The sequence below is a fragment of the Corylus avellana genome, chromosome 4 (genome assembly GCF_965113065.1).
Source record: "Corylus avellana chromosome 4, dhCorAvel1.hap1.2, whole genome shotgun sequence".
NCBI classification, from domain to species: Eukaryota; Viridiplantae; Streptophyta; class Magnoliopsida; order Fagales; family Betulaceae; genus Corylus; species Corylus avellana.
This window is the reverse complement of record NC_142493.1, coordinates 17644069-17669342: the sequence shown is the minus strand read 5'-3', so window position 1 is coordinate 17669342 and position 25274 is coordinate 17644069. Positions and strand designations below refer to the sequence as shown.

General features: G+C 37.5%; 1 protein-coding gene across 1 annotated transcript in view; it reads right to left on the bottom strand.

The window, feature by feature from the left end:
• Nucleotides 1-20569, bottom strand: part of LOC132178148 (RNA-dependent RNA polymerase 1-like) — a 32909-nt gene extending 12340 nt beyond the window's left edge. Inside the window, exon 1 of the mRNA XM_088515228.1 lies at nucleotides 20312-20569. Within this exon, the coding sequence (XP_088371354.1) occupies nucleotides 20312-20539 (228 nt within the window). The 5' untranslated portion in view covers nucleotides 20540-20569. The remainder of the gene's footprint in view (nucleotides 1-20311) is intronic.
• Nucleotides 20570-25274: the final 4705 nt, after the last annotated feature.

Genomic DNA, 25274 nt, shown 5'->3' with positions numbered 1-25274 from the left:
TTCCACTCCTTCAATAGACCCCTAATACACAGCCTTTTTTTGAGGGCATTACAACCCTCTCACATTCCATGCTGCGATGTTAAGCTTCATGATCCACCAATTTGACCCCTCCCACAACCCCTAACTTGCATAGATATCGTCTAGCCCCTGTCAAAAAGAAAAGCACTATCTGACTCCTTAAATCATGTGGGGGCAAGACCATCGGCAGAAAACTCCCCCAGATCAGAATCAAACTGCCTCCTGGAAGCTTCAATAGAGTCTAATAAAGCTGCCAACTCCTCATTTTTTTCCCTCATCAAAGAAACACCAATTTTTGGGCAAAAATTGAGGCAGCTTTCAACTACCCAGCTAGAAGAAATCTTTTCTGATCCTAATTCCTCCAACCTGATTGATGCTGAGACACTGTCCTCGTCCCTACGTGACCCAGGCCCAATTCCAATATCTTTCTGTCCACTTTGAAACGACTGAACTAGGTTCATTACCTCCCCCCTACAGACCCCTGCAACCATCCCAGAATTCCGACGAGATGAAAAGACCGCTGGAACCTGATCTGAGCCAGAGCCCGTGTCCTCACCAGCATCTCCAAACTCCATTCGGGCGCTCTGGCAAGCTTTGTGTGTTCTCTAGCAAATAAAGCATCTCCGGCACCCTCTGGTTAATTTCGGCAACGACCCTAGCATCCCTTCCTACTGCCCAGAAGCCGAAGAAGAGACTTCTAACGAGCCCACCATTGCGGTGTTCCACCTCTGCAGCCCAAACTTCCTCCTCCTATAAGTCACCATAACTTTGCCCTTTCCGATGGGCTATGCCTCAATCACTGGACTTAGAGGATCCTTGCCATCAGTGTCGACAACCGCCTTGGAAGCTTCTTCAGCCGCTGACCCAACGCCCCTGTCCGCTGATAAGACCTTTGCGACCACCGGCGATGGACTTGCCGACCTAGCCAAGTCAGGTCACAAGCCATACGTGACCTTCTCATGCTTCTTCGATGAGACCACCTCTTCTGAACATACTGCTTTTAAGGGTCTAGCATGCCCTGGGCTATTAAAACCCAAGTCTGAGCCCATCGTTCCTTTAAGCTTAAAACCCGATCTCTTCTTCACCCTCAACCACTTATTGGGCTTAGTGACTTTCCTTTTCAGCCCAGACCCCTTTATCCCCTTCGATGTTGACTTCCTCTGACCAGCTGAATATTTATCTCCCTGCCCAAGCCCAAGCCCGCTACCCTCCATAATCTTGAACGCCATGTCAATCTGCGACAGCCCCACGTCACACTCCCGCTGCAGATGCTTCAACATCTCCTTGACTTTGAGGAGCTCGAGACTTACCTTAGAGTAGGTCTGCCCAGCATGGTGCCCCTTCCCCCCTATCCCATCATGCGATCAGAATCAGTCATCGAGTCTTGCGACTTCACCGGTGTTTGGGAGCTACTCGCCTGAGTTCTAAATGAACACCCCATGCGACCACCATCCTTTGAACCTTGTCTTCCAACCTCTGCAGATTCTTGGACATACCTCGCCAGACATAAAATCTTCGTCGGAATCTCCCCGGGATTGCCGTGAGCCCTCTTCGATGCATGGGTCTAGGTCGAAGCCAATGCTTTGCTGTCAAACTCATGGGTTTGCTGTTCCATATGACCAGAAGCAGCTTTCGGCCACCTTTGTACCCTTGCGAACTGTTCTTGGCTAGAGCTACAACCCTCCTCGGTTTGCTTCGACGACAGTCTCACCGCCTCCGGTAACTCCTGCTTCCCTTGACCTCTGTATCACTCTTTTCTTCCCTGAACACGCGATGCTCACTGACCACTCGATGCTCACGTAGAGAAGAGTTTGCCACTCTCATTTCCTCACTGAAACAATCCCACCCTATCCCACACCGACCTTCTGGAATGATGATCGAGCCACACCTTCTTCTTCAGTCAAATTCCTCCACCGTCAGAAAACAACCATGCCTATTAGCACACTTTTGAGCTATTATTCTAGGATACCCAGCTCTAGACTAATCCCAAAAAACTTCTGAGTTATTCACTGCTACTAAATCCTCCACAATTCGCACCATCCAAGCTAGCTCATCCTTCTTCATGAAAATGGACCTATTGAGTCTTTTGCTCCTCTAAAAAATCTTCACCCCTAAAGCCCCTACCTTAATCAGCACCTCAAATTCCTTGGATTCCACCGACCATCTTCTCGAACCAGCCATGATACAGCCTAAAACTAACACCAAACAGCTCTCACGCGCCACCCACGCGCCGACTCAAGCGGGGAATAGATGAGAGAGATAGAGAAGAGAGAATGAGATGACTCTTTCTTAACACAAAAGGTCAATGCAGTTCAAGTTCTAAAGTATGGAATGCTCCTAACTCCAATGAAATAGCAATGAGTTCAAGGCAGGAGTCAGAATTATCCACTCTTTTATTAACCAAACAATACTTTTATAGTGTATTAACGTAGACAAGACCTCTTTTAAATGTTCACTAAAATTACACGTTTATTTCTGCTTAAATGGGCTCAATCATATGTAATTGTGAGGTTTACTTACAAAGTCATTAGACTTACACTGTTATTATCCTTTTAGGAAGTTTGTCACCAGAACCCAGGAGTGGCACGGTTGCCACTAGGAACCTTGCCTTAGAACCTTCATGTTGCTATCAAATTTGTTTTACATTATTATTAGTTGCTCCATGTCTTTAATTTTCGAGGAATATACTTGTCTATTTTATGATTTAATAGTTTTCTCAGATTTATATCACCTTCCTATGCATTAACTTTGATAATGCTTAGAGGGGTGATTCCTCATTTAGCCACAAGTTGGTTTAACTGGGGTAATTGCCAATAACCTTGCCAGGTTAGCCAAGGCTAATTTTGGGGGTGTTACACTATCAGCACCACATGATGTGGCCTTAACGAGAACGTCAAGGGTAAAGGACGTTGGGGTTAAGGGGGAGATTATAACACACCGATATCATATTTGGAAGATGAGTTGACTAGATAGAGTGAGTAGTTTATAGAAAGACACTTATGGGTGTTAAGTCCCACATTACTTGCTTACTAGGTAAAACTAAGCTTTATAAGTGGTTTTAGGGAAGTTGCAAATTGACTAGTCATTTTGGAGTGATATCACAGATGTAACTAGCACTTTTCCCTGTGTCATTGCATGCTATCCCATGAGATGAGGCTCCAGCAAGCAACCGGCAAGAATTGTTGTTTCCCACTGCCAATATCGCTACCCGTGGTTGGGACTCCCACCCTGTTCCTGGTGGCCATTGTAACTCCTAGCCTTCTTCCAGCAATGTATCACGACCATTGGGGGGGTGGATCACAATGTCAGGCTTTTGCCTATGGTTATTCAGGTGGACCTTTATGTCACACCCCTTCAAATAATTATTCAGGTGAACCTTTGGATCCTAGGTCCTACCAAATTCAACCCACAAGTGGGCTCGAGGGCTACTTGCTAGGTCTCTAGAAAAATAGATTATATGGCCATGTCTGTTATCACCAGTTTGACCAAGCCTACCAAGCTACTAGTCCAAATCTCATAACTTTTACGGTCACCTCATCTCAACCACAAGACCTAAACTGGTATCCCGAAACTGGTGCTATTCACCACATCACCTCCGATCTCAATAATTTGAATATTCAATTTGAGGAATTTGATAGCTTTGATCAGATCAAAGTGGGCAAATAGTACCTAACTCGCCACCCAAAACAGTGGCACCTTCTCTCCCTATAATTTGATTTTATGTTATGCTTTACATGTTCTAAAAATCACAAAAGAAAATTTACTCTTCAAGCCTAAGAGTCTTCTAGAAGGTCTTATCTGTTATCTCCTTCCAAAAGGCCCTCATTTTCGTCGCTTGCTCCGATGACATCGAACCAACCTCCTACTCCACAACTGCTCAACAACCTATATGGCATGCAGCTATTGTAGTACCCCGAGTGAATACCAGACTATGTTTGATATTAATAGAAGGGATAAAGGTCTTACCTAGATCATTAGGGTCATTGGAAGTAAGATATTTGGACATTTGGTTCTAACCTAACATTTGATTGGGGATTGCCAAAATTTCGATTGAGGGGATTGCCGAATGTACGGAGGGGTACAACCAAACATTCTATCTGCAACTGTAGAACTGTTGGGTAATAATACACCAATGTTCAAAGGGGGACCACCGAACATTGATGACCAATCTTAGAACTACTAGGTAATGACCAAACGTTCAATCTGCAATCCTAAAACCACTGTACAATCAGAGGCAGAGGGAGGGGGGTTGAGAGGGGTCAAATGCCCCCCCTCACCTTCCAAAAATCTCCCTTCCTTTGATAGAATTTTTTCGAAGCCCACCCTCAAACAATCATCAAGTGATCATCAGGGGGCATCGACTTTACACGAGCAAATATTTTTCAAGAGGACCGGATTCATGTTTGGCCGCCTTCGTGATTTTGTTTTCACTATAGTTTAGGGGTTAGGATATTAGGTCAAACATAAGGTAGAAGAAGCAAAATGGGAAGAGGAATGAGTCTTTTGATTTTTGCCAAAAATGCACCGTTTACATGAAGGAAATACACGCCTTTTAAAAAATTGGAGAAATGCTCGTAGTGTTCAAGACTTGAGATACCAAATAATTACCAAATGACCTACTAGATAAAAAGAGTGACCAATTGACCTTAATAAAGTGTTATTTATTTATTTTTTTTTGAAGTGGAACTTAATAAACATTGAAACTTGAAACTAGTTGGAAGTTCGAAATGATTTTTTATTGTTTTTTAAGAGCACCGACTTTAAACCAAAGGGTTAAGTATATATTTAGTGCGATTTGCGAAACAGTAAAAATTATTGATTAAATTTTAGGTATGTAATCAAATTTTAAGATTGATTAAATATTTATCTTTATATTGCTCTTTTAAATTAATAGTTTATATATATATATATAGTTTCTGTTATATATTTTATTTATATTTTCATATAATTTTAGTTACATGAGATTATGGAAAAAAGTAATGATTTCATTACGCTATAATAAAATTCTAAACGACCTCGTGTCATGGTAGATTTAGCATATTTTCCAGTAAATCATTGCTTAAGAAAAAAAATTATGAATACCATCATAGTAATAGAGACCAAATCCGAAAAGCATATGAAGACTCGTCGATGACAATAGAATAAATTGTAAGTTACAATTATATGTTTTAAATAATATTAAATTTGTTGAATTGCTTATTTATTTCGTTATATTATTTAATATTTTTAATTAATTTTTGTTCAACATTAGTTTTTTCTTCATTAAAAAAAAAAAAAAAAATTGACCCCTCTGACCCAAATTTCTGGCTCCACCACTGTGTATAATAGTACACCGAATGTTCGACCAGGGACCATCGAACGTTCGATTACCTGTAGGACTGTCACAACAAAGCCCTTAGCTTTTCTAACCCTATAAATACCCCCCTCCCTCACCCCATTAAGCTTTATTCTGCCCTTATTGCCCTAAAAAAACACAGCTTGAGTGAGTGCGTGAGTTTTGGATGGAAAGGGGTGAGTTTCTTGAAGGCTTTGCTTCTAAGAGGTAACCTTCTAAGCCTACCTTATTGTTTACCTAGTTGTTATGCTGTTTAAGTGCTTTCAAAGTATAACTTGTAAGTTTTGAGCTTGTAGTTATGTAGTTGGTTCCAATATTGGTTTAAAAGATTGGGTTAAACGTTTTTAAGATGTTAGATGTATTTTCTTTTGCATGGATGTGTTATTTTGGGCAAGGAATGCGTTAGGGATCTTTTTATGACCGTAGAACTTGCTTAGAAGTGATTAAGTGGTTGTTTTGTTCGGAATGAGTTTTCTGCCTAGCATTAAACGTTCGAACCACTGTCGCCAAATGTTCGAGCTATTCTGCCTGAACGTTCGATGGCCATGTAGAAACTCTATTTTTAACATATTTAGGTCTAGGACTTGTTTAGATTAGGTTTAGAACTAATAATAGGACTTTTCACAAATTACAAGTGTGTGGAAAGTTCAGAGCAGTTTGTGGAGGAGCTATACCACCCAAGTGCGTATAAACTCACATGAATACTTGTTATTTTTCTTGCATTGCATGACTATTTTATGTGTACCAAATATGCATCTTTACAACTCTCATTAAATACATTTTGATTTACTATAAATTATATTTTTTTAAAATGTGTGCTGAGTGAGCAAGATAATGAACATGGTGAGATTTGTAAGAGCACTCATGTAAAAGATAGATAAGACTAATTGCACCGTATGATGTGCTACACCGGTACATACGCAATAATGGCCATGGTCTTATTATACAAGTTAACTATATTGTCAAATGTGTGTGTGTTTATATGGGCCTTGGATTCAATGGTTGTTCGTGATTGACACAAGCATGTTTGATTGGCAAGTCACTATAAGACGTACATTATTAGTAGCGTAGGCCACCCTAGGTCGGACTCGGTTGGGCTGCTAGTGTTATGGACGGTAGCGTGTAATATCTGGTACATCAGTATTGTATTATAGGTCACTTAGGACAATACAAACCCAGCTAAGATGGGTAATATCTCATGTAGACCATACAGTTTGAAGTATGACATGATTCTTAAATTACAACATGCACTATACCTATATGGCATCCATGGTAAACTGTCACCGCATAAAATTGTTTTTACTTGGAACAAGTAGATGCGATATGTATTATATTTTAGATAACTAGTCTCTCACCACTACATTTGGGGAATGAATCTATGTTATGATGCTTTAAGTTTCACTCTGGTTATTATGATTGTGGTTTAAAATTGTTATTATCTATGTCCCTTAGTTAAAGTATTTCACAGCAGACTCTCTTCGGAGAGGATAAAATCTCTGAGTCTTGTTCCCCATGGAATAAGATTTGAAGGCGAACTGTGGAGTTAATTACTAGTTAATTGCTTTCATTAGGACGTTACAGCTATGAACACTGAATTTGATGCGTTACTTAGCAGGGTACTTGGACACTTGCCCCCTTGCAATCGACTTGAATATAGTTGGTTGCAAATGGCTCTTCCGTCTCAAACTCAAAGCTGATAGCACAACTCATTCCTACAAAGCTTGTCTCATTGCCAAAGGCTTTCACCAATAGCCTAGGATTGACTTTGGTGAGACATACAATCCAGTTGTTAAGCCTACCACCATTTGCCTCTTTCTCTCACTTGCCATCTCCTTCGACTAGCCCATGTACTAGATTGATGTTCAAAATGCTTTCTTACATGGATGGCTCTTTGAGGATGTGTATATTACTCAGTCTCCCACTATAATACCATAACAATAAACTAGGGTTAAGTACACTTTAATTATAATTTAAGGATGCTAGGGTTAGTTCTCATTTAGTAAAGTGTGACACCTTGGACATTTTAAAGATTTTACTGTTTCACCAAACACTCAAAGTAGGATTACTGAACGTTGGATTCAAACCCTAGTACTAAATGATCAAGCGTGGACCACCGAAAGTTTGACCGTATCTCGAGTGGTGCAAAATTGACAATCGACCGTATGTCAGAAAAGTAAAGACAAGGTGTTCAGGCATATGTCCAAAAAGTACATCGAACGTTCGAGCATGGACAACTGAACGTTTGATCTGCAATCCTAGAACTATTTGGTAATAGTACACTAACCGTTCGATCATGAACCACCAAACGTTTGATGTCTACAATACCAACAAATCAGCTCATCCTTATCCTCAACCCTTTTTGTAAATACATGGTAACCAAATGGAAATGATTAGGATAATTGGTATGAGATCAATTATGGTGTGAATGTTAAGGAAGAATTCCTAAAGGACATAAAAGCACTTGGAACACCGTCTTAAGAGGGAAAATATTAGATTTTTGATTCTCAATAAGACACCAAAAAATATTGGAATGGATACCATGACGGTCATCTCGAAAAAGAGCCTTCCGGAATGGGGTTGCACGCACAATTTTCAAAGTCCCATAGCAAAAGTTATGTGTGTTTTACTAAACACAGAGCGGTAGGTTAAACTTCAAAAAATTTAACTGTGAACATTCAGTGAAGTACCGAACGTTTGATCAGATCTGGGACGTGAAGAAAGGATAGATTTTTCAGCTACAAAAGGCTTGTTTGAGGCTAGGGTTTTATATGGTGCGCCCCCAACCTCTCATACATGACCTAGCAGCTATAAAGTGAGAAAGTAGAGTGAGAAATGGAAGGAAAGATTAGATTTTTGAAGAGAAAATCAATGGACGAAAGTTTGTATGGAGCAAAGGAACTTAAGGAAAGCTTCAAGGGTAAGATTATAACACTTTTCTCTTTAAGTTCTTGTATTTTCTACTGATTATAGGTCAAGGGGTTTGCTATTTAAAGATTTAGGTTAATGGTTTTGTTGTTTAAGCTTTCTCAGATGAATATGATAGGCTTGATGTTGGATATTGTATGGGTTATGATTAAGCATGTGTTACCTTGTTAATTTTGCATGATTAACAAACTATTTAGGGATATTAATTACAGATCCTTATATTTTAGAGATGTATTATGGTAGATTAGTTGTAGGGTTAAGCTTACAAGTTGGATATTATGAGTTTGATGTTAATTTATAGAAACATTGATGATGGGTTATGATGAGTGCCAATACTGCATATTTGGACTCCTTAATTTCCATTAGTTAATCATTTAGCTATGTCGTTAGTTAATGTTTTGAGTTAATTTTGTGTTTTTAGTGTTTTGTAGGTCATTAAAGAAAAACTGCATCTTTAGAGAGAAGAATGAAAAGTTTGGAGGGAAGCTGAAAAAGAGCCATCTATGGAAGTAGGGTCGAGCTACCATCCAGCGCTCGAGCGCACAATCCAGCGCTCGAGCGCATGTGAGCTCGATCCCAAGTGGGTTGCGCTTGAGCGCATCCACGACCATCATCAACACCAGCGCATGAGTGCTGCTCCACAAAAGCAGAACAATGCATGCACGAGTGCGATCAAGCGCACTCGCGCCACCAGAATGCGGAAAGACTTCTTTTCCAAGTCAAAATGTGATTTTAGACTTTTTGTTGGATTGGGTGATAGACCTCCAAATTATCTAGGTTTACTAGGGCTTTTAGGACTCTCCTGTGCCCTATAAATAGACCTCTATGCATTCAAGAAAAAAGAGACTAGTTTTGGGAGACAATTTTGTAGACAAAATGTAATCCACAGCTTTTCTCTTTATTTTAGTTTTTCTTTAGGTTTAGGTTTAGGTTTTAGTTTCATAGTCATGTGGAGCTAAATTCTCAACTAAGGTTGAGGATGAAGCCTCACCGATGAAGAACAACGTACTTTTATGTAAGTCTTTATTTTTCCGATTTTATTGGGTTTATTATTTCAATTTTTTTTTACTTCTTTTCAGTATGTGGCATGATTCTTGGATATCTTGTTGTGATTCAAAGATACACTTGATGATTTAAGATAATTTCACATAATTGATGCCTTGGTTTTATTTGCCTAAAAATTAGATATCCCTTATGATTTGTTCTTCGTATACATTTGGTGTTTCAATTAAATTTGGATTCCTTATTTGATTTGTGCAATGAATGGATACATGGGATGGTTTTGATTAATTGTTTGAAGCATAGTAAAACATATCTAAGATTTTTATTGTGAGAACTTCGGATTAATATTGATGAACATGAAGTATGTTGTTATGATTTGGTGAGTGTGAATTCCAAAACCTTAGTACCTTTATCTATTGATTTACTTAGTTTATTTAGATTATGTGTATATCTTTTAATTTTCAAAAACCCCAATTCAAAACTCTTTTGGAACTAGGTTAGGGTTTAATTGGTTTAGATATAAATTTCTCTTCTAAAAGCACAATTCTCTGTGGGTTCGACCTCGCACTTGCAAAACATTATATTGCAAACGATTCGTGCACTTGCAAGTATTAAAATTTGCACAACAAGTTTTTGGCGCCGTTGCCGGGGAGTTGATTAATTTTTGAAGCTAATTTATGTTTAAATTGATTTTATCTTTCTACTAGTTATAATTAGGATTTTATTTTTCTGCAATTTTTATTCTTGTTGCTAATAAAAGAAAAAAAAAAGATTTTTCTTTTCTTTTTTGTATTTTTTACTGTTTTTCAGTTCCTACTAGACCAAATCTATAGCACCCGATCAAGCGCACATCTGTATGCTCGACCGCACTTGTGCCGTGAGGAGCAGCAGTCAACAGACTAGTGTGCAGCAAACAACACCTTCCGCACTTCAACGCATATATGTTCAAGCGCAACTGCAGTACGCTTGAGCGCATCCGTGGCCAAGGCAGCAGTTAGCCCAGTTGAGCGCGTTTGCGCTCGACAACCCCGTGCGCAAGCTCGAGTGCGTTAACGCCCAAGGCAGCACCACTAACGGATTAGCACACCTGCGCTCGATCCCATCTAGCTTGCACTCGAGTGCACCTCCACAGGCAGCACCAACAGACTGGCAGTAGCTAAAAAATTTTGCCAAACTTATTTTTGGTCCTTTTTGTGAGTTTTTAAAGTTTAGTTTTTTTTTGTTTTTGTTTTTGTTTTGTTTTGTTTTGTTTTGTTTTGTTTGTTTTGTTTTGTTTTTTTTTTTTTTTTTTTTTGTGTGTTTGTCGTTTTTGTGTTAGTTTAAAAATTATGGTTAATGTTTTATATGGGATATTTGCATGCTAAAACGTGAGAGTGATCATGAATTTTCAAGCTGACATCAATGCCTTATATGACAAATTAAACCAAATCAAAGCAGCTAGATCTACCCCTACCCATTTTTCTCACACTTACACACCATATAAACCATGTTCATACTGCTCCAATCCTTATCATCATAGTGATAATAATTATCCATCCTGGGGACAAGTTTCTAATTTTTCATATGAGCAAATTAACACCAGTTTCTCCAGTTCAGGGTTTGATTTAAATTCCAATTTCTACAACCAGGATAGGAGCAACCAATCTGATTTCTCATGGTTAGCTCAGGCTACAAGAAATTATCTTCCTAAAGATGAACTAGTGCAACTTTTTTTAACTGCTCACATTGATGACTTAGATAGGAGAAAAGTCCAACTTAGGATAGCTAGGTCTGCCTATACCAAAATTAAGAATAATTGCGGACCATCTTTGTGTTGTTTGTATTGTTATAATCTTACTCACCACCAAAGCGAATGTCCATTCATTTTACACTACGTGAGCATGATTAATAAGGATGATACTAGCAATTCTTATCATGAGCAAGTCTAAGTCACCACCACACTTGAGAGGGAGAAAATTGTGGATAACAATGAGGAGGAAGAAAAAAAAGAGCAAGTTCAACACCCTGATCAAATTGAGCACCAGGAGAACATTGAGCCCCCAACAAATTCTAGTTTGCCTAGTGACATGGAAGTGAGTACTGAAGCTCCTGCCTACATCACTGTCCTTCTTGAGACAAATAAAGAATCCAAAGCTTCATCACCTGGATGTCTAAAAAAGCCATCTTATGTTAAAATACTCAAGGGCTTGTTCACACAAGCACACAAATCTAGAAACCACTTTCCTAAGAAGATCCTTCGAAGCAAGCAATTCTAGATAAGATGGTGAAACATCCTTCCAGAGTGCTATGAAGTTTTGAAGAAGAAAGGGTGAAAGGGATTGATTGGACATCCGCATGATCGGGGGAAGCATTGTAAATTTTTTTCTTCCAGTTTATTTTCTGCACTTCACTCCACAAGTTCTTTCTTTTCTTTTTCATTACATTTTTTTTATTATTATTTGTTATTGTTTCTAACAGCAATTAATCTTTTGGTGTTTGTTTCTATGGAAAAAAAATATTGATGTTAGTTTTGTTGATAGGTGTTTTGGTGTTTGAGTTTGGGGGATGCCCTGCCCCTTTTTCACATATTGATGTTTCCTTACTTCCAGTAATGTATTTCTATACTACACGTTAAGGGCAATGTGTAATTCAAGTTTGGGGGTATGGAAAAATACTTTGTCTGTTTATGTTTGTTCGTATTTGTTTATTTTTATTTGTCTTTTTGTGCTAATTTTTTTTTTTTAAAAAAAAAAAAAAATTGTGTTATGTTGTTGTCAAGTTTGAGTTAAACTGTGATTGTGGTTTGCATTTCAATGGCTTGTTTAAAGAGTTGAACACATCATTATGTCATTAGGAGTATGAGTCCTTTGACTTATTTTTGGATAAAACAGATTTTACTTGTTTTGAGATAAATTTTTATGAGCACATTAGCATGTTTTCTGTGAGGTATGATGTTTGAGCTTAGGCTTGTTCCTTTTAAGATTTTTGGGATGACCTATTGATGAATAACCTTGGCTTGCAAGATAAAAAAAAAAAAAAAAAAGGAAAAAAAAAAAAGGAAAAAAGAAAAAGAAAATAAAGATTATGTTGAGTTTTTCACTGAGTAACTGGACCTCTTACCTTATTAAGCATTAAGTGTTCGCGTCAAAAGGTGTAAAGATCAAGTTGATTTATGGTATGGCTAGTTTGGCTTTGTAGCCTTTTTAACTTGAGTTAATAAGCCCTTAGGGATGTTCCACATCTAATGTCCTAAAGCCACCTAGTTTGGGAGTCATTGGCTCGACACTCATTACAGGGCTCAATTAGAAAGCTTAAGGGAGCTAGGCATTGCACAGCCTACACAAAAAGTTAAGAAAAAAAAAATGTTCATACCTTACCTTGGTTGTTTCATGTGGTAGGGATTCTTACAAAATTTTAGGAACTTGTTTTGAGTTTAAATTGTAAGCCCCATGATTGTATGCTAATTTCACTTTGCACTTTTTAGAACATTTGATGTCTCAATTGTCCATTTATGAATGATATGATTCTGGATTCTCTTTTGACTGTGATGATAGTGTTTATCTTTTTAAGTTTGCTTATGAATAAGAACCATGGTTTGTGTGAAACTTCTTTCTTGTTAACAACATAGTGCTGCAATGTTTGTGGGTATCATTCCTGTTAAACCCTCACGAGACTTCACTCGTCGACTAGGGATGCCTAGGGGTTTAAAACGCTTGTTGCATATGCTAAATGCAATTGTCTCTCCCACGAAAGAGGATTTATGTTTCTTGCTTTTATTTTATTTTTCGTTTTGTTTTGCTAAAGGACTAGCAAAATGTAAGTTTGGGGGTGTTTGATGAGTGCCAAATATTGCATATTTGAACCCCCTTAATTTACATAAGTTAATCCTTTAGCTATGTCATTAGTTAATGTTTTGTGTTTTTAGTGTTTTATTGGTCATTAACGAAAAACTGCGTCTTTAAAGAGAAGAATGAAAAGTTTGGAAGGAAGCTGAAAAATAGCCATCTACGAAAGTAGGATCGAGCGCACCATCCAGCGCTCGAGCGCATGTGCGCTCGATCCAAGGTGGGTTGTGCTCGATTGCACCCACGACCATCATCAACACTAGTGCATGAGCGCTACGCCGCAAGAGCAGAACAACACATGCACGAGTGCAATCGAGCGCACTCACGCCGCCAGAACGCGAAAAGACTTCTTTTCCAAGTCAAAATTTGATTTTATACTTCTTTTTGGACTGGAGACAAACCTCCGAATTATCTAGGTTTACTAAGGCTTCTAAGACTCTTTTAAGCCCTATAAACAGACCTCTATGCATTCAAGAAAAAAGAGACTAGTTTTGGGAGACAATTTTAGAGACATAATGTAATCCACAACTTTTCTCTTTAGTTTAGTTTTTCTTTAGGTTTAGGTTTTAGTTTCATAGTCATGTGTAGCTAAATTCTCAACCCGAGTTATCTCTTGAGCATCTCTTGAAATAAATGAATAATATTTTATGTATGAAATGTGTGACAAAAACTCTTTTTATAACTGTTAACTCAAAGTATACATGAATTGTTTATTGGGCTAGTTGAGAATATTAAAATGTGATGTGATGTTATGTATGATGGGATCAATTTGATAAATGTAATGGCACCGGTACCGTGTGTGCGTCTGTGTATTTAATATCTGTGTAGGCAATGCAACACACCACCATTTGTTGGGTGTGGCCTCATACGCCGTTAGTTCTAAGTAAAGGGGGCTAGGCCAATAGGGTTTCAAGGAAAGAGGATGAATAGACTAGTCTTTGCCAAAAGGTGATGTGCAAGACAAGCAATACCTAACTCTAGGGGTTAACCAGAGTGAGAAATGTTTATGAAATTGTGACCTTGCTTTTTAGATGGCACACATAGTTGCAAGCAAAGCAAGGATTAGTCATACTTCGTAGATGACATAAGTAGTTGCAAACAAAGTACGTACACAGATAATGTTAATTTAAAGTTACTATATTTATATGAAATGAGCGTGATTGCAAAAACTTCCCAATAAATATTTTAAGAGGAATGATATTGGACACCAAGGACCGGCCTTGGTGTTTTGTAGTGAGATCCGACCGGCCTTGGTGTTTTGCGGTGGTTTCCGACCGATTTTTGTTGTCTGGCGAGATTCTTCTTGCCTTGGTGTTTTTAGGTGATATCTAATCTACCCTTAGTGTTTTGCGGAGAGATCCAACCAGCCTTAGTGTTCTGCGATAGTTTTTGATCGGTCCTTGTTGGCTTCTGGCGAGATCCTATCGGCCTTAGTGTTTTTCGGCAAGATTTGACCACTTGTTGCAGTTTCCGACGAGTTTTCGATTGGCGTTGAAGTTTTAGCAAATTTTCTTGTTATTTTTATGGGTTTTTGTATTGTATGCTCCAAACTGGAACAGCTTGAGGGGGAGTGTTAGAAGACCTATTAAGGTTAGTAAGTCATTAGGGTTTGAGGGTAGTTTGGTCATTATGATATTTCCCTAATCCTATATATTAAGATGTTTGTATTAGGTTCAATATAAGCGGAATAATAGAGCAGCCTCATCTTCTCCCTCTCAACTTCTTACTACAAAACTATTAACAGATATTATGAGTTTGATGTTACTTTATAGAAACATTGATGATAGGTTAGAGATTAGATGATAATAGATAAACATGTTTATGTATGGAAGTTATATTTGGGCTTAGAATCGTATTAAGAAGTGAAATCAAACCTTGGATGGTGTTGAATGGGTAGAGATAGGACCCTTTCTTAGAAACAGAAGTTTTGCTAGACTAATTGAACATTCGATGGAAGTACCGAACGTTTGATATCGAATGTTCGATATGAAAGAATATTGAATGTTTGATGCCAATTGTTTGACAGTATTTCCGAACGTTCAATAGTCATACATAATTACCATTATGCCCTAAGAATAGGTTTAAGGGTATTTTAGCTTAGGTCTAGTTTAAATATTAGATCCTTTCACATATTTCAGTATTGAAGAATTTGTAGACGGTTTCCAAGGGAAGGATTAAGCAATCAAGGTAAGTGGGCTATCTTATGCTATTATTTTTATAAATAATGACATGGTGCATTTTATGTATAATGTTTTCGAAGACAAAGCCAGGTTATCTCTTGAACAACTCTTTAAATAAATAAATAATATTTTATGCATGAAATCTGTGACAATAACTCTTTTTATAACTTTTAACTCATAAATAATATTTTATTGAGCTACTTGAGAATATTTAAATGTGATATGATGTTACGTATGGTGAGATGAATGTGATAAATGTTATAACACCGATACCTTGTGTGCATCTGTGTATAAAATATGTGTGGAGGCAGTGCAACACACCATTTGTAATACCCCAAAAATAAATTAGGGTTAAGTACACTCTAATTATGATGCTAGGGTTGGTTCTCATTTGGTAAAGTGTAAGACCTTGGACTTTTTAAGATTTTACTGTTGCATCGAACGTTCAAGAGAGGTACTGAATGTTTGAATCCTGTAGTACTAAAGAATCAGTTTATACATAGTAACCAATGAGTATGAGATCATTTACGGTGTGAAAGTTAAGGAATAATTCCTAAATGACGAAAAATCATTGAAAACGCCGTCTTAAGAGGAAAATCTTAAATTTTTTATTCCCAATAAGGCACTCAAAAATATTGGAATGGATACCATGATGTTTGTCTTGGAAAGAGCTTTCTGGAATGAGGTGACACGCACAATTCTGAGACACGTAATAAAATTTACTCATGTTTTACTAAACACTGCACAATCGGTCAAACTATTGAAAAAGTCAATTGTGAACGTTCGTTGATAAGTACCAAACGTTTGACAGGAAGCACACCACCGAATGTTCGACAAGAAGCACATCGAACCATTGGGTAATGACCAAACATTCAAACAATTGTGTAATAGTACATTGAACGTTCAACACTTAGTATCGAACTTTTGATGGCCTGCAGAACTATCACAGAAGCACCCACAGCTTTTCCAGCCCTATAAATTCCCCTCCCCACTCAACCCTTAAGCCTCATTCCACTACTGTTGCCCTGTGGAACCTCTATTTGAGTGTATGTGAGAGTTCTTGAAGGAGAATGAGAAATTTCTTGGAGGTTTTGTTTAAAGGAGGTAATCTTCTAAGCCTAGTTGGTTCTTTACTTAGTTGTTATGTTGTTTAAGTGCATTTCATAGTTAGCTTAGTTGGTAGCTTTGAGCTTCTAGTTATGCTATTGGCCTTAATCTTAGGTTAACGTTTTGATGATATTAGATGTATTTTCTTCTACATTGAGGTGTTATTTTGGGTTAGGATTCTTTTAAAGATCATGATAAGGCCTTGGGACTTTGCTAGAGGTGGTTTAGTGGGTTTTTGGTTTGAAATGGGTTTTCTGCCCATCACCAAACGTTCACACCTCTCTGTCCGAATGTTCGATCTCGTGGCCGAATGTTCGCGCTGCTTTGACCTAACGTTCAATTGTCTGGCTAAAAGTCTGTTTAGGACATATTTAAGTATAAGGCTTGCTTTAGCTTGATTTTAGAACTAATGATAGGTCTCTTCTCAAATTTCGAGGTTGTGGATCCTCAAGAGGATTTTATAGAAGAGCCTTATGACACAAGTGAGTACAAAGTCACAAGAATACTTGTTATTACTATTCTCGCATTGCATGACTATTTTATATGTATTAAACATGTATATTTACAACTCTTATGAAATACATTTTGGAATAATGTGAACTCTATTTTATGAAAATGTATATTGACTAAGAAGATAATTAAATGATGAGACTTGTAAAAGCATGCATGTAAAAGACGAATAAGATTAATTGCATCGTATAACTATGTACAACGGTACGTGCGGGATAACGGCCATGGGCTTACTATATAGGTTAACTCTATAGTCAAATGTGTGTACGTTTATATGGGCATTGGATACAATGGTTATTCTTGACCACCACAACTACGCTTGATTGGTTGGTCACTACAAAATGTACATCATTAGTAGTGTGAACCACCCGAGATTGAACTTGGTCGGGTTGCTAGTGATAGACGGTAGCGTACAATATCCGGGGCACCGGTATTGTATTACAAGTCCCTCGAGACAGTGTCAACCCTACCAAGGAGGGGTAGTATCTCGGGTAGACCATACGGTTTAAACTATGACATGATTCTTATATTACAACATATACTATATCTATATTGCATCTATTACAAACTGTCACTTCATAATGCTACATATGATTTATAAACAACTGAGTTCACCATTTAATGACGGATACGTAATGTTCATTTATATTCATTAAGTCATCGAACTTACCCTTGTATTCTTTTCCTCTTTTCCCCCATACGTATATCTGTGCTATTGTAGATAGTTTAGCAGAAGATGGATACTGCGAAGCATTCAGTTACTGTAGAAGACTTAATCCGGGTGATGCTTGAGAACTTATAGCGAGATTAGGCAGGTGCTCATAGTAACTAATACTTTTGGGTGATGATATAGACTTAAGAGTTTTGACGCATGATTGTATATTAAGGTATAACATGGATCCCTTGTAACGATGATATGTATAGTATAATTTCAGCTACTATGATGATTTTTGGCTAGATGTTCTAGTCGTAATGACTAGTGTTGATAGAATCTTAATGTTTTTGTTACTTAATATCCTCTTTTTGATGAGTAGAGATCTTGAGTCTTGTTCCTTGAGGGATAAGGCTGGGAGACGAACCGTGAAGTTAATTTCCAGTTAATTAATTTTCGGAGCGTTACACCATTTGTTGGGTGTGGCCTCACAAGCCGTTAGTCCTAAGTGAAGGGGGCTAGGCCAATAGGGTTTTGAAGAGAGGAAATGAACGGACCAGTCCTTGTTGAAAGGTGATGTGCAGGACAAACACAACCTTACTCTAGGGGTTAATCAGAACGAAAAATATTTATGAAATTGTGATCTTGCTTTGTAGATGGCACAAGTAGTTGCAAACAAAGCAATGATTGATCTTACTAGATGGCACAAGTAGTTGCAAACAAAGTAAGGACCCATACAATGTTGATTTAAAATTAAATATTGCAAAAACATCCTAATAAATATTTTAAAATGAATGATATCCAGACTTTACACTTTTATCTGCATATGAAATGTTCACTGTCACACACTAACACTAGGTTACCTAATTACTAAGTTGTCAAACTTACCATTTTCTTTTCTTCACCAATGAAGCATTTTGGTGTTATATAGAGGAGCCAACTAGGGTTGAGTAGACCGGATCTCGATGCAGATGAGACTGTTCGACGTAAAGGGGTTGATGGGGCTATGACTTGTGGACCTATTGCAAGACTTCGAAGGTTGCTTATGGTATCTTGTATTTTTGGATGACATTTCAGATTTATTATTTTGAGATGTATTTGTATATTTAAGTTTAGTATAAATATTCTTTATGGTGACATGTATAATTGATGACTTAATTATATGAAGATTGCAAATGCTCTGGTTGTAATTGTGAATGTTGATAGATATATCATGTGTTTCCGTTGCGTAGTATTCCCTTTTGAGGAGTAGAGATCCCCGAGTCTTATTCTTTGGACGAATTCGACTAGAAAGGGAACCGTTAATTTATCGGGGCGTTACACCTAGCTTCCTCCATCCTTAGTTTTCTCATCATGTCTGCAAGTTACACAAATCCATGTACTACTTAAAACAAGCCCTTCGCATTTGGTACTCCCATCTTAGGGATCACCTCTTGGATTTTGAATTTGTCGGCTCCTGCTCCAACTCTTCGCTTTTCATTTTCAGCAAACCTCAACACACTAGTTATGTACTCAGCACCAGCTGTCCTCTCGAAGGGTCAACCACTCTTCTACATTCACTCAGAACTGACTTTGCCATCAAGGACTTAGGTCCTCTCCACTTCTTCCTTAGCATGGAAAATTATTTCTACACCTGATGGGTTCATTCTCTCACAACAACGCTACATCCTTGACCCCCTCCGCAAAAGTAACATGTCAAAAGCTAAAACTGTCAAGTCTCATATGTCCATAGCACATGCTCTTTCTCTTTTCTCCGGCGATCCACTCATTGATCCCTACTCCTACCATGGCTTTGTCAGCACCCTGCAATATCTATCTCTCACTTGTCCCGACGTCTCCTTCGCTGTCAACAAAGTCTCTCAATTCATGCACCAGCCCACCTCTTTCCACCTTCAAGTTATGAAGCATATCTTGCGGTACCTCCAGTCCACCATTTCCTATGGTTTGCTGCTTCTTCAGTCTCCATCTCGTACCCTTCAAACATTCTCTTATGCTAACTCAGTTGACTATCCAGACAAAAGAAAATCAACAGGTAGATTTTGCGTCTTTCTTGGACACAATCTCATCTCTTGGTCCTCTCACAAACAATGAATCTGAATATTGCACCCCATCTATCATTGTTGTGAACTCATTTGGCTCCAATCCAGGCCTTGGAACCACATTTAACAGCAAATCCAGCCTTCCATGTGCGTACAGAGCACATTGAAATAGACTCACTTTTTTCGTAACAAGGTCGCCTTCAAAACTCTATCAATTCGCTTCATCCCCAGCAAAGACAATCCCGCTAACATCTTTACTAAACCAACAACATCATCTCATTTATCAACGTTGTGTGCCACTCGTCTCATTTACTAGGGGGGTGTAATGAACAAATTCACATGCAACAAGGCAACACTCTACAAATGGAAACTCAAGCAACGACTACATCATCAACAAGGCAAAAATCTGAACAAGGAAACTCAAGCAACGGAGGCAAATCAAATCAACCCGACAGCTAGTATTCTCAAGAAAGATTAACCAAACTCAATTACAATAAATTATGTTATTTGTTTCCCTTTGTAAGTCTCAGACACCTGTATAAATTAACATGACTAGGATAAAATCGACGCGCAGCAAAATTGAAGCAAATACCTGATTCAGTGATTCTATAACATGAATATACCCACACAACCACGATATCAGGAAATCATTTGAACAACAGAAAGCGTGGAAGCAGCAAATCATAGAAACGTTATTAGCAATTAAGCAACAAATTAACCTGAATGAGAAGAAACTTTGTAGCTTGGCCACGTGGTCGATGTAGCTTAATCTTCCAAATGCTGTCATCGGAGATTTCAAGCTTGTATTTTTCAGAGAGATGAGAAAGAAAGAAGAACCACTTTCTCTTTTCCAAATTTAATTCAACAGAAACATCTTCCCGTTTCCAGAGCACAGAAAAAGTTTCTCTCGAAGTCAGATATCCAAAGTGTAGAGCTTTGACATCCATGCTAATGATAAGACAATTTCTAGATGTTGCAAATCCTTACACCTTCAAAAAAATGATTGTAAGGCAACTGTAATTCTAACCCATAACAGTTAATATATACAAAAGGGAATGCACAAGACAAGTAAGTAAAAGAAATGGAAGGGAATGAAATGAGAAAAAGAGTACTATCACCTGAAAGCAAAGCACAGACAGAGAACTGCGCGCTGCTGCTGTGACAGAAGCAACCTGTATACATAGACAAGAGAGAGACTACTGGTTGTCAAGATGACTGCCACTCTAACTGAAACGTGGCGGCATATGATTGGTCTACCAGGAACAATACCAAAACACTTTTTGACCAAAAGTTTCCTAAAACTTAGCAAACAAGTTGAGGAAAGTCTTGGTCTTTCAGGTAGTTGACAAGCAAAGGTCCAGTCACACTCGCAGCACCCAAGTTAGGTCCCATGTGTTAAGCTTTTGTGATGTACCAAGATCCTCAATAGTGTATATAATATCAAATTATTTAATTTTTAAAAAAAAATGGTGTTAATATTAACATTGTTTATAAAAATGTATCAATTTATATTTAAATTATAACTATAAAGTAATACTCAATTTTATATAAAATGGAGAGCATCGTTGATGCGGGCCAACCCTGATATAAAGTCACAGATTTCCCCCACACCGAAACCAACAAGAAACGCAACAAAAGAGAGGGATTACTTATGCTCCATATGATGGGAAAATTCCTCCTTGCTTCGCAAGCTTCAAACTAAAAGAATGATGAACCTCTTTAACAAAGCAACGACAGAGAAAAGTGTAAATTTAAAACTTGCACAGCAAGGAGATGAAGACTGATCTATAAAATTAAAAAAGAAAAAAAAAAAAAAAAAAAAAAAAAGAGAGAGAGATGAAGACTTATGCGTCCATCGATCCAATGCACTCCACCCAATCACATGGCCTTTCAATCTGAAGCTCAATATTCTTGCTCTGGTGGAAAGTTGCCCTTCACCAATTGGAGTGGAAAACTATTATTCAAAACTTCCATTATCTCATTTAATTTTTTTTTTTTTTTACGTGCATAGAACATATATACTAGAAAAACACATGCATCTGCTTTCTTCTTTTCTATTTTGTTTTATTTTGTTTTATTTTTATTTTTATTTTTAATTCAAACGAGGGAAACTCAGAAAGGCAACTCCTTTCTTTCTTTGTGTGTAAATAATCTAGGACTATAATGGAGGTTAGAAGCGGAGCACTTTAGGCATATATGTGTGTTAAAGTGTTTAATTTGAAGAGTACTGTTTTATGTTTTTGGTAGGAAAATTTTTTTTGAGGTTACATAAAAATTAAAACAATATTTGTATTTTAATGAGTATTTTGTATATTCGATTGGTTGTTAATGTCTTTAATGAACAAAAACAAAAGTCGTTAACAAATATGGGCCGGAAGAGAGGGAGCCATGTTTACTGCAGCCTGAAGGTGTATTTAGATTATTACAAATTCATGACTTGAAGTTGTTATTCCAATATACCCAAAAATAGAAATAGAAGTCATTATTCCATTACAATGTTTTCGAGCACACCCAAATGATTAATTTTAAAAGTCACTTTATGTTTCTCATGTGTCTCTTTAAGAATGAGATGGCTTTTAAAATCACAATTTAATCAAAATTCAATAATGATCAATCAAAAGTCCAATGCTGATTTTAAGAGTACATTATTCTTAGAAAGACACACGAGTGACTCAAGAGAGATTTCTACCATTACTCCGGCCAAAGCTGTCCATAACAATGTTATAAAATGTAAAGTTGTCCATGGAACATATTTATTTTTGTTAGACAATAATAAGGAATAAGGAAATTGTACAAATTTTCTATAACAATTAAAAGCTATTTGAGGATTTTCTTAATTTAGCAGTACCATAGATTAAGGAACACCTATATTCATCTTAGAGGATTCACGTGGGACTTTTTTTTTTTTTTTTTGACATGTCTACACAAGGGTAGGGAGAAGGAGGATTCGAACTAGTAACATCCGCTTCATAAGGCGTGATCAACTATCGATTGAGCTACCCCTTAGGAACCATGTGTGATCGACGTGCTATTTTCTCTTAATGGCACTGGAAGTGTACATTAAAAGCATTTCACAAGCAAAGCAAGTGTTTTTATATGACAGGAATAGAATTTAATAAATTTAGGCTAGGTTTGTTTTGATGTAAAATAATTTTTGAAAAATATTTACCGTATTTTTGGATGTTTGGTGTGATGGAAAATAATAGTCAACGGAAAAGATTTTTGATTTGACTAAAAAACACTTCTTTAATTTTCGTAAAATGGCTTTTAGTTTTTGAAAATCGTAAATCATTTTTCGAATTTGAGTATCTCATTATCAATTCAACTGACCCAGTTGAGATGTCACTGTGACCTGGCCAAGACTTCATCGGGCCACCGTCGAGACCCAATCGAGACCCAACTAGGACCTCGCCGATACCCAACTTGGACACCTCCAATACCTGAATGGGGCATCGCCAAGACTTGATCGAAACCCTGCTCGGACCCGATTAAGACCTCACTCAAACCCCTTTAGGATTCACCGAGACCCAATTGGGCCACTGCGGAACCCAGTTGGGACTCGCTGGGACCCGATGGGATAGCTGAAACCCAGTCAAGACACTGCGGGGACTTGGATGGGACCCGCTAGGACCCAGCTGGGCCATCGCTAGTGTAGTGCCCCATATTTTAATGCCGCATTTATTAGATATTAATTTGATAATAAGATTATATTAATTCATAATAGGCTTAATATTACTTCTTGAGGAATTTATAAGGATATATGAATATTTATGGGAATAAATATTGATCGGAGGTTATCAAGTTATAAGCCTTGATTTCTATAAGAGGTTATAGCCTAATAATATTATTGGGTGACTTAAATAAAAATAATAATTTAATTAGACAGATTAGATATTAAAGGAATTAATTTAGACTAAAAAGAATTAGTAGATTAAATAATAATATTATTGGTGTGATAATATTAGTTGCATACTGCAGTTAAAATAATAATGGGTTTGAAGTATTAGTTTAAATTAGAATAATAATAATGAGGGTTAGTGTGAAAATTAATTGTTTACATTGGGGAGTTCAATAAAATAAGTTAAAAGATGTGTGGACATTATTCTAATTTTAAAGGGATAAATGCAAAATTGGTCCTTGTGATTGGTCTAAATTACAAATCACTCTATGTGGTATAAAAAATAATTTATAGGTCCTTGTAGTTGGCCTAAATTATAAATCACTCCTTGTGGTATAACAAATAATTTATAGGTCATCAAGGTATGCTAAAATAACAGTTTACTCACTGAAATCAATTTTCGCTAAGTAGATTAATAAAATCAGTCACTTTGCCACATCATACCCAATAAAAATACGACACGTGTTATTATTAATTTCTGACTTTCAAAAATGACAATTATGATTTTTCTCTTTTACTCAAGTCAGTGCCAATTCCTAGCAAACAAGTCAAATCTACAAACAGTAGTAGTTTCAATTTGGCCTAAGTTCAATGTAAAGAAGATCTCAAAAATCTTTGCAGAAGTATTCTTCTCCAAGAAGAAGGCATAAAAGATTATGTTGAAGTTGCGTTAGCATCATCCTTGTTAGTATTTTTGTTGGCTAAATTCGGTGACCAAAATGTAAATCCCTCTAGGCTCTAGATTGAAGTGATCAAAGACATCTTCAGGTTAGACTGTCTGAATGGGAAGCAAGGCCGTTCGGACTTGCAGCTTCATGCAGTCTTCCAGTACTCATTCCTGAGAGCTCCGTTCGATGACCGTTTGCATGCAGTCCAAATGTGCTTTTTGTGAACACTTTCAATACTAATTCCCGAGAGCTTCATTCGCTTGGTTTCGTTGGCCGTACAAACAGTAGTTGATCAATGGACAATGGCCATTAAGTGCGCCGTGTTCGAACGACAAGAGTCATCGTATAAACGGTAGTGGTCAGTGGACAGCTCATGTTCCCGCCTAACCAAACAGCCCATAAATGCTTGCAAGAAACACGGGGTTGTTGGCCATTATGTCCGCCGCGTCCGAACGGCAGTTGGGGAGTGGACAACTCAGTGCACTAAATGCATGCAGGAATCAAGGAAAAGCTGTCTACTTGTCGCCACTTCAGCACGTGAAGACTAGGGCACCCGAACGCCCAGTATTACTGTCCAAAGATGCCTATAAATATAAGACTTGGGTTATTCAATTTCTTAAGGATTTCAGGAGGGCAAAAGCACGAAAATACTTGGTCATATCCTAAGGTGCTTGTGTGATAATCCTTGTGTGCTAAGAGAGTGTTTATTCATGTGAGCTAGAAAGCTTTTCTCTCTTAGAGTGATTGTTTGTTTAGAAGATGTATTGTGTAATTCATAAGCGCCAAATGTTGCACATTCAAGCCCTTTAATTTGCATAAGTTAATTCCTTAGCGTTGTTATTTGTTTGATTTTGTGTTGTTTTTGTGTTTTCAGGTTATAAGTAAAGATGCAATTAATTTCATTGATTTTAGGCTTAAAAGCACACTTTGAGATGATTAAGCTTAGCCAATCATAACAGAGGACCTATATGTTGTGGTTAAATTTAATCAAATAAAGGAAGGGATTAATTCGGAATTTCTCAAATTAGAGTCAAAATCGGATTGGATTCAAATTTGGATTCTGCATACATCTCGGTATTTTGGCCATAACTTTCGGCTCAAATATCCGATTGAGAT